Raw genomic sequence first — 17382 nt, forward strand, 5'->3', positions numbered from 1 at the left:
TTTGAAATCATAATTTGTACATTTTGATGCATGTGAAACATAAAATGACGATTAAACTTCTGAAAATATTATTTATGCTCACAAATTCTGCCAAAATGAGTTATTTTGTGTGATACTGAGGGTTCAACACAGAGATATTCTACCTCCAAGTTATATCTCCAAGCCCTATATTAATTTATTGATTTTTTTGGTACTGGGGATTGAACCCAAGGGCATTCTGCAAATAAGCTGTACCCTCACCCTTTTTTATTTTTTATTCTGAATCAAGGTCTCACTAAGTTGCAAAGGGCCTTGCTAAGTTGCTGAGGCTGGCCGCAAACCTTCAATCCTCCTCTTTTAGCTGCCCAAGTACTAAATTATTGAATAGAGCCACCAGCTCAGCTTTATTTATTTATTTATTTATTTATTTATTTATTTATTTATTTATTTATGGTACTGGGAATGGAACCCTGGGACATTCCACCTCCAAGCCATGAGCCCAGACCTATGTTTTATTCTTTATTTTGAAACAGGGTCTCACTGAGTTGCAAAGGACCTCACTAGGTAGCCGAGGCTGTCCACAAACTGTGATCCTTATGTCTTAGCCTCCCAAATGCTGGGATTACAAGCATGTGTCACCACACCCGGCTTTATTTTTGATATTGAAACAGAGTCTTGCTAGGTTGTTGAGAATCTCCCTACATTGCTGTCCTTGAACCTTTGATTATCTCAGCCTCCCAAGGACTGGGATTATAAGCACACATACACCACCATGCCTGACTATGAATAAACTGGGCGTAGTGGCGCATGCTTGTAATCCCAGCATTCAGGAGGCTGAGACAGGAGGGTTGCAGTTCGAGGACAGCCTCAGCTACTTAGTGAGGCCCTTTGCAATTCAGTGAAACCCTGTATCAAAAGTAAAGAACAAAAAATAGGGCTGGGGGAGTAGCTCGGAAATAGAATGCCGCTGGTTCCATCCCCAGTACTTAAAAAATAGTAAACAGAATTTTATCAATGATGAATAGTTCAGCTTAGTTTGACAAAGATAAACTTTACCATCACACCTTCCATTTGAACAGTGTGAGAAAAATAAAAAACAAAAACAACCACACTCTGCCTCTTGGGAAATTTAACTGTCCTGATCTTGGCATCAAACTTACAACTGTTGTATTTTATTTAAAAAATTTGCATTCCCAAGGGAAGATGTTTTGTGAAGATTACAGAAACAGTTCTGCTAGCTACATGTGCTGGGTCCTCCTCGCTCTGTGCCTCACTCTTGCAGGGGCCTCCTATAGGGCTGGCCGCTTCCTACACTCCTAGCCGGGGCCTCTGGGGCCACTGCATGACTACCCCTCTATGAAAAGCTTTCACTACACCCCCTAATGCAATCTTCTCTAACTTCTCTGAATCTTTCAATGTGAAGCCTATACTTTTGCCCTCCCAGAGTAAGGGAAGCCAACCCCACACCTAGCTATAGTCCCTAACCCTAGGTGCTTACTTCTGGCCTGTACAACTGTAAATGATGTGCTGTGTCTCTTCTTTCTCCACCTCCCCTAGCTTATGTTTTCCCTTCTTTCTCTATCTCCATCCCCCACCTAGCTCCACATTTCTTAATTTTTCTGTTCATCTCTGTCTCTACACACACACATGAATGTGCACACCTCAATCAATCACTTACGTACTAAAAACTAAACCAGGAAGTGCCACTGAAGATCCTCTCTGCCAAGTCTAAGTTTCCCCATCCACTTCAGAGTTTTACTCACCTAGAACCATCTCAGATCCGGCAGGTTCTTCAGCCGGGCTCCCAGGCATGGTGGGCAAAACATCATCATCAAAGCTGATGAGGTCAATGTCCTCCAGCGGCCTGCTCTGCGGCACTAGAGCTGGGGGTTTGGCTGGGGGACCTTCTGTTAACAACCTGAATGCTTTGGCTTGTGATGCCACTGAGAGCTGGGGAGGAGCAGAGATGGGTTTTGGCGGAGCTGAAGGGTAGGTGGGGTTTTCTGAGGAAACTGATTTCTTCAGCAGCAGAGGCCGGGGAGCAGGAGTTGGGACCTTTTTCCCAACATCAGGGCTCTCAGCCATGGGCCCTCCTCCGGAAATCTCATGATTAATGTTTCTTGTAAGGCCAGGAGTTGGTTTCTTTGGCAATTCAGGTTTGGTTACTGGGACACTTCTCACTTCTTGTGGGGTGAGCCCTTCCCTGGAGGTCACCCTGAGTCGGTTTTCAGTCCAAGAGTCCCATTCTCCAGAAGCTCTGTTAGCAGCTGGTTTGGGAGCCACAGAAGGTTTCCCCGAGGAAACAGCAGGCTTTGGAGGAAGTGTTCGAGGAGTAATTTCTGGTTTTTTGGGCAGTCCTGAGGTTTCTGTGTTGGTCTGACCCTCGAATGCTTTGATCCTGGAAACAATACTGTTTTGGCTTTGTTCTGTGTTCATAATGTTCATCACTGCCTGCCTATCTAAGTTGTTGGTATTATCCAACAGAGACTGGAGCTGGCCTGGGGAGGATTCCTCCTTTGGGACTGATGTGCTGATTTTCTGGTAATTTTTTTCTTTAATATTAGTATCTCTAGCTAGTGGTCTGAGGTTGCTTTTTGATCTTGGTCTTGGCACTGGACATCTTGTAGCACTGGGGTTTTCTGGACAATTCTGTTCTTCAGAAATATCAAAGACTATTAAGGGAGCCACGTTTGTTTTAAGATCATGGGGTGAGGCTGCTGAGGAAGGCTGAAGAGGCTTAAGAGGTGCCTGTAGTGCTGACAAGACCAACAAGAAAAAAAAATTACAATGATGTTACAATTTTTTTTTTTCCCCCAGTACTGGGGATGGAACCCAGGAGCATTCTACCTGAGTGACATCCCTAGCCCTATTTTTTTTTTTTTTAATTTCTTTATTTTGAAACAGAGTTTCACTGAGTTGCAAAGGGCCTAAGTAGCTGAAGCAGTCCTTAAACCATGATCCTCCTGACTCAGCCTCCCAAATGCTGGGATTACAAACCTGTGCCTCCACACCTGGCTACAATGTTATAATTTAAGAGAAAAAAAAATGACAGAAAATACAGATTTTTTTTTTAATTTTTATTTTTTGGTGGTACTGAGGGTGGAACCCTGAGGCTTTCTACCTCTGGGCTATACTCCTAGACCTATTTTATATTTGGAAACAGGGTCTCACTAAGTAGCTGAGGCTGGCTTCAAACCTGTGTGATCCTCCTGTCTCAGCTTCCAAAGTACTGGGATTATAAGCGTGGACCACCACACTTGGCCTTACACAGATTTTTAAATGACTCTTATCAAGAGATTTTGGTTTCCTCATAATGGAAAAAAAATCAATGGGGGAAATGTTTATACTCAGCTACCCTGGCTGCCTCTTTTTTAAAATTTTGAAACAAGGTCTTGATAAGTTACTTAAAGGTCTCACTAAGTTGCTGAGGTGACCTCACATCTTTGACCCTCCTCTCTCTCAGCCTTTCAATTACTTGGATTATAGGTGTGTACCACCATGTTGGGCTTAAATTCTTGATTATTATTAGACTTATCACATGAACTATTTCTCTCTGGCTGTCAAAATTTCAACATCCTTAATGATTTACCTTTCCAAAGTAACTTACTCTTATCTCTATTACCCTAATAGAATTTAAAAGCCTAACAGAACAATTACCCTTAGTATCCTATCAAATTTAAATGTCTAAATATGAAATCCCTTTCACTGGGATAAAGAACATCAAAAGCAACATACTCCATGAGTTGCACAGACGACATTTTAGTGATATGAACTAGTATTTGGACTAGACTGGGGGTGCAGTTCTTAAGAATGATCTACTGTAATAATCACTGCATACCTAAATAAAGCACAGCCATCATAATGACTGGGAAGCAGAGCTCAATGAATTATGTACAAAGTGCAAATTATTTTAAAGGCTGAAGCCCACTGATTACTTTCCCAGAACTAGGTTAGAATTATAAAGGACAAATTATTTGAATTACTTTGAGGCAGATTGTTGTCTAGTTCTTCCAAAAAGTCAGTCTGAGTTGCAGAAGTAATAGTGTGTCTTGGAGTGGCAGCAGCATTATTATTATTTGTAGTATTAACTTGAACTTGGTTGATTTCTTTTATGACTTGTTCATAAGAGGGTGGGAGCTGCAAAATAAAGAAGGAAAATTTTAGACACATAAGAGCAAGAGCCAAGGTCTTGGCAGTCTCACTGTTTTTATCTCTGAATTTAATTTTTGTATCATACTTTTATTGATGCATAGTAATTATACATCATGGTGAGGTTCAAAGTGACACCAACATACATGCACACAGCACAGGAGGTAATGGGAGTTCATTCACCTCAGCAGGAACCAGCTCATTTGGCCTCCAAGGTCCTGCTGCAGGAGCCGGGGGAAAGGCCAGTCCTGGAGGTGGGGCTCCTGGAAACCACGAGGTTGGCCTCAATGGCTCAGCTGCCACAATGGTGATCTCTGGGCGCCTGGATGACAGAAGCCTCAGTGAGATTTTGTAGGTTGATAACAGGCTATTATTGTCTAACTGTAAATGATCACAGACTACTGAAAACAACTAGGCCTGAAGAGAGTGGTAAGAAGCACCACAGTCATAGAAAGGACCTGTCTGGTCTGGGTTGTCTTTAATTGTATACCCAGACAGGCTTTGAGAGAGGCAGATAATAGCCAGCCTCTGTGACTCTGGCCTGGAAAAGTAGGAGATGTGCTCTGAGCACACTTAGTTCTGCCTTGGCTAATAAGGACTAACTAAGGCCCATAGCCTTTTATTCCAGGGTTCTGCTCTTGTGTGTCCTATAGCACAAATATGACAAAAAAAGAAAAAGAAACACATCAGACAATGAGATTGTTTTCTGTTATTTCAAAGTACATACTCTGACACGAAAAGTCACCATATGAAAAGAATATCCTTGTCCCCCTACTCTATTTCTGTCCCAGTTTCAAAGCTATCTTTGTCTTGAGTTTATATATTCACTTCGAGACCTTGACATGTGTCTGTGTTCCCAGTTAATTTTGTGTATTATGATAATTCATTTGGAATACAGAGAAATAGTAGCAATTTAGGCATGGATTCTCCTTTTCTTTTTTTCTTTCTTTTTTTCTTTCTTTCTTTTTTTTTTTTTTTTTTGCAGTACAGGGGGTAGAACCCAGAGGCATTCTACCTCCTAGCAACATCCCCAGCCCTATTTTTTATTCTTTATTTTGAAACAGGGTCTCACTGATTGTGAAGGGCCTCACTAAGTAGCTGAGGCTGTTGGTGAACCACGATCCTCCTGTCTCAGCCTCCCAAAAGCTGGGATTACAAGCATGTGCCACCACACCCATCTTGGACTCTCTTTTCCTTAATCTTCTTTTTTTTTTTTTTTTTTTTCTTCCGGGTCTGGGGATGGAACCCAGGGGCATTCAACCTCCAAGCTACACCCCTTGCCCTATATTTTATTCTTTATTTTGAAACCAGGTCTCACTGAGTTGCAGAGGGCCTCACTAAGAGGCTGTCCGTGAATCGCGATCCTCCGGTCTCAGCCTCCCGAATGCTGGGATTACAAGTGTGCACCACTATGCCTCCTTAATCTTATTTTCTCTCTCCTTCTCCCTCTCCCTCTTCCTCCCTCCCTCCCTCCCTCCCTCCCTCTCTCTCTCTCTCCATATATATATATATATATATAATTTTTTTTTTTTTTGCGGGTCTGGGGGTGGAACCCAGGGGCATTTGACCTCTGAGCTACACCTCCTGCCCTATTTTTTATTATTTATTTTGAAACCGGGGCTCACTTAGTTGCAGAGGGCCTCACTAAGTAGCTGAGGCTGTCCGCAAACCACAATCCTCCAGGTCTCAGCCTCCCAAAGGCTGGGATTACAAGCGTGCACCACCACGCCCGGCTTATTCTATAATTTTATCTTCGATCTGATTTCCTAAAAAACACCAACTCTGCAACCCTGGGGAAAAACAATTGAGTATTCTGAATCTTAGTTTTCTCTTAGTTTTGAAGGATGCTAATATTTGCTCTGGCTTTCTCTAGCACTGGATAATAAAACCACTGTTGTTATAAAAATTGGGCATATACACATATTCTCAAGATAGGTAGTAAAGTAGTAGAGTGTATCATAGATGAAGCTTCAATAGCATTCCCTTAAGAACCTCTGATAGCCGGGCGTGGTGGCGCACGCTTGTAATTCCCGCGCTTGGGAGGCAGAGACAGGAGGATCGCGCAGGTTCGAAGTCAGCCGCGCGCGCTGGCTTAGGAGACCCTGTTTCCAAATAAAAATGTAAAAATAGGTCTGGGAGTGTAGCCCGGAGGTAGAAGGGCTTCCAGGAACCCCAGTACCACCAAAAAAAAAAAAAAAGAACCTCTGATATTTTTTACGTGTGTGTGGTACTGGGGATTGAACCTAGGACATTCTATCTCTGGGCTACATCCTCACCCTCTTTATTTAATCAATTTATTTGTGTGTGTGGGGGGGGCGGAGGTACTAGGAATTGAACCCAGAGGCATTCTACCTCTGAGCTACATCCCCTAAACAATTTTATTTCTTATTTGGAAACAGGGTCTCACTAGGTTGCTGAGAGCATCACTAAAATTGCTAAGGCAATCCTCAAACCTGTGATCCTCCTGTCTCAGGCTCCCAAGTACTAGGATTACAAGTGTGCACAAACACACCTAGCTCTTTAGTTTTTATTTAGAATGGGATCTTGCTAAATGACTACATGCTGGCCTTGAACCTGGGATCCACGCACATGCCATGCCACCATGCCTGGCTACAAGACATTTCTTTGAAGCAGCTATAACATTTTACATTTAAATATAATGTAAATATAATGTAAATGCTTGTAATCCCATTATAATGGTGTTTAATAAATGTTTATAGTAGCCAGACGCGGTGGCGCACGCTTGTAATCCCAGCATTTGTGAGGCTGAGACAGGAGGATGGAGGTTCTAGTACATCCTTAGCTATTTAGTGAGGCCCTGCAACTCAATGAGACCCTGTTTTAAAATAAAGAAAAAAGCCGGGCGTGGTGGCCCACGCTTGTAATCCCCGCGCTTGGGAGGCGGAGACAGGAGGATCGCGCAGGTTCGAAGCCAGCCGTGCTGGCGTAAGAGACCCTGTTTCAAAAATATAAAATAGGTCTGGGAGTGTAGCCCGGAGGAAGAAGGGCTTCCAGGAACCCCAGTACCACCACCAAAAAAAAAAAAATAATAATAATAAAATAAAATAAAGAATAAAAGCCGGGCGTGGTGGCGCACGCTTGTAATCCCCGCACTTGGGAGGCAGAGACAGGAGGATCGCGCAGGTTCGAAGCCAGCCGCATGCTCTGGCTTAGGAGACCCTGTTTCCAAATAAAAATGTAAAAATAGGTCTGGGAGTGTAGCCCAAAGGTAGAAGGGCTTCCAGGAACTCCAGTACCACCAAAAATAAAAATAAAAATAAAAAAATTGGGCTGGGGGTGTAGCTTGGAGGTAAAATGTCCTTGGGTTCCATCCCCAGTACTGTAAAATAAATAAAAAATATAAATATATAAAATAATAAAATAAAAAATAGGCCTGGGGTGTAGTTCAGATGTAGAATGCCCCTGGGTTCCATCCATCCCTAGTATGGATAAATAAACAATACATAAATAAATAAACAAAATTAAAAATTAAAAAAGGGCTGGGTGTAGCTCAAAGGTAGATTACCCCCTGGGTTCCATTTCCAGTACTGCAAATTAAAAAAAAAAAATATATATATATAGTCAAAAGAAGATTTACAGTCTTTATCATTTCTTTTCTCAAGCAAAATCTTCATTTTCAGACTTATAGAATAATTCAGAAACTGTACTGATGAACACAGCAATGCATGCTTATGAAAATATTTGTTAATTGATGAAAGACTTTTATCTCTATTATTAGTATAGATATACCTTCTGTCTCGATGAAGTTCACTCTGAATAGAATTCCGAGAAGCTACAGAAGAAAGAATAAACGAGTAGAGTAAAAAATTAATGCATTTAATAAAGATTTGAATTTTTATAGTACAAAATAACTGGAAAAAGCTTAGACTGGATATTATATATTTTGTACAAATTTTAACTTTTCTAAGTAGGAAGGCAAATCAAAATGATCTTTTTATTTGGCATAGGGTTGATTATCTTTTAATTACAAAGAAAATAGATTTCAAAAATTCTCCAAAGCATATTCTATAGTTCTGAATATAATTTGAAGGAACAGAGAAAAGAAGATAGCTATTAAATATAAATTGTATAGTAAGAGCATTAAGATAAGGACATGTGATAACAGAAAGAAATTTAATATCTGTCTTACTCTATATGACTATACTTTTGTGAAATTTATTTATAACTATCATAAAGAGCATCAGATTTTCATCTATTTTGCTTTTTCACAATTTTCTAAAGTCTAAGTAGATCTGAGATAGTAATAAATTAAAAAAATGTTCCAAGTGCTTTTATGAGAAATGTATTATTGTATACAAAGTAGACATTTCCCTTATCTCAAAACCCCCAAAAGGTAATGGTTTAATCCTCCCCCCCCCTTTTTTTTTGCAGTACTGGGATGGAACCCAGGGGCATTCTACCTGAGCTACACCCTCAGCCCTATTTTTATTCTTTTTTTGAAACAGGGTCTCACTGAGTTGCAAAGGGCCTCACTAAGTAGCTGAGACTGGCTGTGAACTATGATCCTCCTGTCTCAGCCTCCCAAATGCTGGGATTACAAGAGTGTGCCACCATGCCTGAATCCCAATTTTTTACTTTATATAGCACATAAAGTCTTAATCAGGTAATCTAGAAAATATGTCACATGGGGTCAATTTTTATGTAATAAAGAATATTATCTCTAATTTTGATAGTGGAGATTGAACCATGTGCATTCCATTTCCAGGCTATAACCCCAGTCCTTTTCATTTCTTATTCTGAAATGAGGTCTCACTAATTTGCTGAGGTTTAAGTTGCTAAGGCTGGCTTTGAACCTACGATTCTCCCAAACTCCCAAGAACTGAGATTCAAATGTAAGGATCACATTCTTAAGATCTCTTTGAGAGAAAAAAAAAATGTTTTTCAAATACTACACTATAAAGATTTGTTCAAGAGAGGATTTTGGTTTATTTACTTATATTCATTTATTTTTGTGGTACTGGAGATTGAACCAAAGGGCATTCTACCTCCGAGCTACACCCCCAGCCCGATTTTTTATTCTTTATTTTGAAACAGGGTCTCACTAAGTTGCAGAGGGCTTCACAAGGTAGCTGAGGCTGGCTGTGAACCTGCCATCCTCTTGTTTCAGCCTCACAAGTACTGGGATTACAAGCGTGTATCATACTTGGCTGAGGATTTTGCTTTAGATATAAACTCAAATAGCTGTTTTCATTCTATTACTCTACTTTTTCAGTGCCTCTGATTTGGAACGATTCGATGCACAGATCTTTTCTTCCTCCTTCCTATTATTTTCTACTTTTCATTGAACTTGGGGCTGGGAGCAGAGGTGGGAGCAGGGAACAGATTTAGGCCGGAGCTGAACTAAGAGGTAAACTTAAGCTCAGTTGGCAAAGCAAATCTCTAATATCTCATCTTGACTTGGAAGGTCATATCAGATCATCAAGAGGTTTAGTTGATACTGCTATCAAGAGCTCAATCAAGCTGAGGTGCATTTTGTCTACGGGGGTAGAAGGGAGGCTAAAGCTCTGTATGGTGTGCCTGATTGGTAAGATTTCTTTAAGTCAGAGGCTCACCCCAGGGTGCTACAATCACATCACCACCATTATTCAAGCCGGAAGCAATGGACACTTTTAAAAGACTTCATGTTATTGTCACAAACATACCTCTTCCACGGGGCATTTTGCCGTGCACTATTCATGAGTGCTAAGGGAAAAAAAGAAGGAGTTATAGAGGAGGACAGGGCGAGAAAAGAATGAATCCAGTTGCCTATGTTCTAAAAGGGATTCAGGAGCAAGACTGTCTTGTCGTGCCACTGTTCTTCTCCACTCTGAGCTTAGATGGAAAAGAAAGCTGATGAATCAGAGTTTGAGGATAAAAAAAAAATGCTGTAAAGATCTGTACAGATCAGATTATTAACACACATAAGCCGGCCAAAAAATGTGCCTGGAGTCCTTAACAATGGTGCAAAAACAAAAATCTAAAAAGCATTTTGCAAAATCAATTTGCTACTTGAATAAGGATCGATTTACTTGAAAGGTAATTTAACAGTCAATTTACAATCCTTTAGGTCCGTTACTTTTAGCTGGATCCTGCCCCTTTAAAACAGAGGCTGTTGGTAGCAGGCTCTCGCCCTGACAGCAGAGTGGCATAGCTCCTCTCGTCACAGAGCGAGAGGTGTCTCACTGCTATACCTGCAGATCTCCTCCACACCCTCTGACAATCACTGCTCCCCTCTCCTTTTCACACACTCAGCTTCAGTGAAATCTCTTTCCTCTCTTGATCCTCACAAAACTGTCACTTTGGCAGGGTTGAACAGGTTTAATAGCTTAAGGCACTTTAGGTTTTCATGTAGATTTCCATGTAGTGTCTCACACTCTTCCTGCTAATTTCTCAACTACCCACTTATGTCATTCTCATTTTCCTGGATCAGACATTTGATGCATCTGTCACAGGAGAACTGAATTTCCCACCAGCACTCACAGTCCAGCACCTTTCTATTTCACCTCTCTGCCACAAGCTGCTAATCTCTTGCACATTTTGGGATAATGTCACAGAATAAAGGCAGCGTTTCAGTTTAAGTTATCCTATTACCCTACAGACAAACAAGTCTGTAGAATTATTTGTAACCAAATAATTGTCTACAAATATTATTTGTAGAAAACTTTCCTAGTTCAAATGATTATATTTGACATACAAAACATGTTAGGCTGTTTGCAGAAGAGTTGAGATGTAGAATGTAATATTATCACCAATTAAGAATGCTCCCAGGCCGGGCGTGGTGGCGCACGCTTGTAATCCCCGCGCTTGGGAGGCGGAGACAGGAGGATCGCGCAGGTTCGAAGCCAGCCGCGCTGGCGTAAGAGACCCTGTTTCAAAAATACAAAATAGACGCCGGGCGTGGTGGCGCACGCTTGTAATCCCCGCGCTTGGGAGGCGGAGACAGGAGGATCGCGCTGGTTCGAAGCCAGCCTCTCTGGCTTAAGAGACCCTGTTTCCAATATATCTATATATCTATAGATATAGATATATAGATATATATAATAGGTCTGGTAGTGTAGCCCGGAGGTAGAGGGTTTCCAGGAATCCCAGTACCACCAAAAACAAACAAACAAACAAAAAACAACCAATGTGCCCAAGTTTCAGCAGGGTCTGAAAACTTTGAAAGACCCTCAGGGATCATCTTACTCAAACCAGAGGAGAAGACTGAGATATACGGAGGTTGAGTGAATTATCCCCAGGTCACACAGACACACTGGGGCAAGGCCTGGAACAGTTTGTTTCCTGAAATAGTTTAATTCTTTGTTGAGCTAGACAAACTGGACACAAGCCCTGATTCTAAATAATTCAAAATTAAATGATTAGAAGTAAATATATGGAAGGGTCATTATATTATAAATATCCATGCTATACTGGACTACTCTATCAGTGAAAGTCATAATAATAAAAAGCTCACTGACTGCATTTGTTTGGGACAGGGTAAAAAAAGATGTATTTGAGTGGAAATCTCGATGTCCCTGAAGTCCAGAAGCCCAAGTTCACATCCCAGCTCCACCTGTTGAACCCATTTTACCTCTCAGGATTCGGCATCCTCCATCTGTAAAATGGGGCTAGCATTTACCATGCAGAGTGCTCTAGTCGAATCTCTATACTGCCTGCTTCTCTGCTACCTTAAATGTCCTCAAGCATCCTCAATCTATGAACATCTCCAAGTCTCTCTGCTTGACCTTGCTGCTTACTCAAACAATAGCCACTGTTCACCATTTGTTACTACCCAATTTCATTAAAAAATAAAGAAAAAGCTTATTGCAGATGTTCTACCTCCCACATCACCCATTCACCGTTGGAAGTGAAGTGCGGCTCCAGCTCCAATGCTCTGACGCTGTGCTCTCAAAGGTCTCCACTGACCTCCCAAGTATCACATGTGCTGAACTATTTTAGATGCACTTGCTGCTGCACTGTAGCTTCCCATTCCTTTCAAAATCCTCTACCTCTAACACACAACTGTTCAAATAGCCTCTTGAAAATTAAAGGTAACTTCCTGATAACTGCTCTTCTATATCCCAGACTTCCTCACGCTGAGAATGAAAACTATAAAACTACACTTTGGCACCAAGGAAGCTGAACTGACGAGTTCTCTGGCCAGCACAGCCTACCTAAATCTATATATGCTATCGCCTGGTTTTGTTTCTATAAATTGTAACTGCTTCTGTACCAACTGTAGAGAAACAATCTAGTGGCTTCTCCCCAGTTTGACCAATCTGCATTCAATTCATTTTTCTTTTATCCAGTGTTTGATTATTTCTTTTGCTGGCGACAGAATCCAATCAGCAGAGATCCTGCCTCCCTGGTATGGCTGATGGTAAGAGTGTCTCCTGGTTTTCCTATTATTCTGGCCTTTTTCCCCCCAGTTTTTTGGCACACTTCTCCTCAGCTGACTTCTCCTTACACCCTGCATGATCCAGAGGCCTCAAGATAAGTAAGATCCATCTCAGAGGATCTATGGATACACATTACAATCCCTAACAAACTCCTGGAATCCAAGGAGAGGTCAGGGGAGAAGCCAGGACTCAGTGAAAGGAGACCCTCCTCCTTGGCACGGCTGGTTCAGTGGGTCATATGCATCTTTGGTCTGTTGTGTCTGTTTCTCTTCTATCTCTCTCGTATTTTTCTTTTTCTTTTTTTTTTCTTCTTCGAGGGTCTGGGGATGAACCCAGGGACATTCAACCTCTGAGCTACACCCCCTGCCCTATGTTTTATTCTTTCTTTTGAAACAGGGTCTCACTAAGTTGCGGAGGGCCTCACTAAGTAGCTGAGGCTGTCCTCGAACTGTGACCATTCAGTCTCAGCCTCCGGAATGCTGGGATTACAAGTGCACCACCATGCCCAGCTGCCTATTGTTTCTTAAAGGCACAGCTTGACCTCAGACATCATAAGATCCAGTCCCTTGTCATCTTATCCTGTACACATTCACCCTAAATGTTTAGCTACCTCTAGATATTTGCCTATTTCCTTGACTGCTCCAAATTGTTTCTCTAGCCAAGAAAGTCTTGCATAAATCCAAGACCTTATTATTATTATTATTATTATTTTTTTTTTTTTTTTTTGCGGGTCTGGGGGTGGAACCCAGGGGCATTCGACCTCCGAGCTACACCTCCTGCCCTATTTTTTATTCTTTATTTTGAAACTGGGTCTCACTGTGTTGCAGAGGGCTTCACTAAGTAGCTGAGGCTGTCTGCGAACCGCGATCCTCCAGGTCTCAGCCTCCCAAATGCTGGGATTACAAGCGTGCGCCACCACGCCCGGCTCTAGACCTTAATTTTTTATTTGAATTTTCTCCATGGTCCCCTCCTCTCCATCTCACTCCAAATGGTTCAAGACATGTAAAGCTACCATGAACTTTTCATTTTAATATTTAAACTCCCTTCATCATATACAAGATGGCATTCTCACAGCTTTATAATTTATCAACAAAGAAATGGAGAAACATGGCATATTTTTCTGTATTGCTAACTTTATGAAATTTTCACTGGAATGGTCCAAATGTGTATTCTTCAGGACCTGTGGTTATCTTAAATTCATACTAAATTAAAAATTGTGTTGCCAAGCTCAGTGGGCATACCTATAATCTCAGTGACTCAGAAGGTTGAAGCAGGAGGATCACAAGTTTAAGGTCAACTTGGGCAACTCAGTGAGACCTTGTCTCTAAATAAAAAACAAAAAGGGCTGGATATGTAGCTCAGAGTGAGTTTTAATTCTCAGTACTGAAAAAAATATGTGTTTCTAGAAATAGATTATATTCTTCCCAGCATTGTGACCTCAACTCAAAAAATGAGATCTTCTAAAATCCCATCTTAATTTTTTTTCTATTAACAAGTAGGTAATCCATGTTCTATTTGGAAAAGAAACTTTGCCAGAGCTGTTTACTTACAAGTCTTAGAATCCTGTACCAAGAGCAAACTTTTAAAGGTTTAATTGAAAGGCAGATTAATAGAAAGTATGATTGTGTCATTTTGGAAGAAAAATTCCATTCAAAGTGCTTCTTTCTTACATGTAAAAGTCTGAGCCTATCTTCAGAGGCATTAATACAGCTTATAAAACTGTGAAGAGAACTCATGAAAGCAAATGAGGCAAAAAGAACACGGTTTAATATTTTCTAAACTCATTAAGTATCTCTACACAAAATGGTTGTATAAAATTACATCAGGTCATAGATACTAACAATATAGCCTTTTTTTGGGGGGGGGGAGTGGTACTGAGGGTGGAACCCAGGGGCTCTTCTACTTCTGGGCTATACTCCCAGACCTATTTTATACTTTATTTGGAAACAGGGTCTCACTAAGTTGTTGAGAGCCTCACTAAGTAGCTGAGGCTGGCTTTGAATCTGTGCAATCCTCCTTTCTCAGCCTCCCAAGTGCTGGGATTACAAGCGTGCATTGCCACGCCTGGCTCATGTTTTGTTTTTAAACAGCTTCATTCTATGAGAGAAAGGTATTGTTCTAAGCAACTAGCATATCATTAAATAATAGTTAAAAACCTAGATGTTTGTCTAAAATGTTTTATTACGTCTTAGAAGCTACTCTTGTTGGCTTCTTTGAGGATTTATCAAATATAAGCACTTGCTGAAAATCTAAACCATATTTAAAAGTATGACAGAGGAAAATAGAGAGCAGGATAAAACAAACTTACATCTCTTGATTACTGCTCTAATGGATGACAAGGGTCCTTGGCTAGAAAAAGAAAGATAGAAAACATATTATACATTCATCAGTCCTTTTGAAGGAGAGTTGTTCAGAACATAATGCTGTGTCATTCTGGCAATTTAATATGGTGCCAAGCAGAAAGCTGGATATAATAGTGACTGGCTATACTCTTTACAAAACACAAATTATATTTTTTCCTTTATTTTTGTGCTGGAAACAGAACCAGGGGCATTCTACCACCAACCTACACCCTCAGCCCTATTTGATTTTTTTTTTTAATCTAAAAATAGAGTCTCACTAGGTTGCTGAGAGCCTCACCAAGTTACTGAGGCAGGCATTGAATCTTCAAGCTTTCTGCCTCAGCCTCCTTTTATATTTAAGGTGTTTTATGGGAAGTGAGAGGGCTGATGAAGTTTATCTGCAGTGCAAACAAAACTCTCCTTAAAACCGCATTAATAAAAACTTCCATACTGTACCTTCCAGTGAAAATCTGGACAGTACTTATAATCAGATAGTATTACAGGGCACTCCAAAGAGCTTTACTCTTTATCATTCTTCTGTGATTGACACTGAAATTCCTGTCTTCTCATATCATAGCTAAATACATCATCTAGCTAGCCAACTTGACCTAAGGACCCACAGCTTTTCTTTTTTTTTTTTTTCCTACGGGTCTGGGGATGGAACCCAGGGGAATTCGACCTCCAAGCTATACCCCCTGCCCTATTTTTTATTCTTTATTTTGAAACTGGGTTTCACTGAGTTGCAGAGGGCCTCACTAAGTAGCTGAAGCTGTCCACAAACCGTGATCCTCCAGTCTCAGCCTCCCGAATGCTGGGATTACAAGCATGAGCCACCACGGCCGGCACTTTTCTTTTTAATATAAGAATTTAAAACATCACCACCTAAGCTGGGCATGGTGGCGCACACTTGTAATCCCAATACTTGGGAGACTGAGAAAGGAGGATCACAGGTTCTGAGCCAGCTTCAGCTAGCTAGCCAACTTGACCTAAGGACCCTCTGCAACTTAGTGAGATCCTATTTCAAAACTAAAGAACGGAAGAAAAAAAAAATAGGGTTGGGGGTATATCTCAGAGGAAGAACGTCCTGGTTCCAATCCCCAGTACTGGGAAAAATAAAATAAAATAAAATAAACTGGGGAAAAAAAACAAATAAACAAAAAAGCAAAAAAAAAAAAAAACACAAAACCCAACAAAAAACAAAAAACAAACAAAACAAACAAATAAAAACACCTAACAATAAAACAATATTAGGATTGCTTTTCTTCCTTCCTTTTCTTTTTTTGTGGCACTAAGAATTAAATCTAGGGACATTCTACTTCAGACCCCAGACCTATTTTATTTTTATTTTGAAACAGGCTCTCACTAGATTGATGACAGTCTTACTACTTGCTGAAGCTGTCCTTGAACCTGCAATCCTCCTGTCTCAGCTTCCCAAGTACTAGGATTACAAGCATGGGCTATCACACCTGGCTCTACCTGTGATCTTGGACAAATCAAGAAACCCTGCTGCATCTCTGTCCACACACTTGACAAGACCCCTAGATGCAAAGTTTTATGCTGCTGCTGGTTTGTGAGGGGCTGCTTGTGTGTGTGTGTGTGTGTGTGTGTGTGTGTGTGTGTGTGCACGTGCACGCGTGTCTTTATCTAAACCATTTGGACTAATTGCTTTTGGAATCATATAGAAAATAATATACAACCCTTTCAATTTAATGATGTGATTTGGGGGAGGTAACTTCTTGCTTAAAAATTCTTCAGTTATAAAGTTCTTTAAAAATTTATCAAGTTTGAGTGCCTAGCCAGGAGTGGTGGTGCACGCTTGTAATCCCAATACGTGGGAGGCTGCGATAGGAGTATCACAGGTTTGCAGACAGCCTCAGCAACTTAGTGAGACCCCATTTCAAGATAAAGGATAAAATTAGGCTGGGGTGGGGAGTATAGCTTAGAGGTAGAATGCCCCTAGGTTCCATTCCCTCCATTCCCTATATCACACACACACACACACACACACACACACACACACACACACACACATTATACTTGTTTTAAAATTTATGCTCTTTTAAGACTTATGTTTTGATAATCTTTTACATGGGTACATTAAGACATAATAATATATCAGGCCATTAAGGAAGGAATACGTAAAATATATTCTGGTAACTCAATGATCAATGAAACACTATTGGGAGATTGGGCCTAACGAGAGGTGATTAGGCCATATGGGCTTTGTACTAATGAGAGAATTCTGTTATTGTGGCAGAGAGTTCACTATAGGAGGGACAAGTTTGCCCCATGCTCCCATGTTCTGTCTCTTATTCTTTTGCCTTCTATCAACAAAGGCCCTTACAGATGTCAGTCTCTTGATCAGCCTCCAGAATAAGCAGCCAATAAATTTCTGTTTATTATAAATTACCCAGTCTGTGGTATTATTAGAGCAGCAGAATAGAGTAAGACAATACTATCCTGTCAGAAATGAAAAAAAAAAATTAAGCTCCAGAAGGTCTCTAATACAATGAAGCAAGGACTTTAATGTAAAG

The 17382-nt window shown here is 40.7% G+C and overlaps 1 protein-coding gene across 5 annotated transcripts in view; it reads right to left on the bottom strand.

The window, feature by feature from the left end:
• Positions 1-17382, bottom strand: part of SH3D19 (SH3 domain containing 19) — a gene marked incomplete at both ends in the record, with an annotated part of 191912 nt that overhangs the window by 59852 nt on the left and 114678 nt on the right. For 2 of the 5 annotated variants that reach the window (XM_080697479.1, XM_080697478.1), the window contains 5 exons: positions 1743-2735; positions 3963-4116; positions 4312-4450; positions 7879-7921; positions 14815-14855. In XM_080697479.1, the coding sequence (XP_080553605.1) occupies positions 1743-2735; positions 3963-4116; positions 4312-4450; positions 7879-7921; positions 14815-14855 (1370 nt within the window). Of the gene's footprint in view, positions 1-1742; positions 2736-3962; positions 4117-4311; positions 4451-7878; positions 7922-9791; positions 9808-14814; positions 14856-17382 lie in introns of those variants that run through there. The other 3 variants (XM_080697481.1, XM_080697480.1, XM_080697482.1) reach the window with 2 other exon arrangements.

The sequence above is a fragment of the Muscardinus avellanarius genome (genome assembly GCF_963383645.1).
Source record: "Muscardinus avellanarius genome assembly, chromosome: 6".
Taxonomy (NCBI): domain Eukaryota; kingdom Metazoa; phylum Chordata; class Mammalia; order Rodentia; family Gliridae; genus Muscardinus; species Muscardinus avellanarius.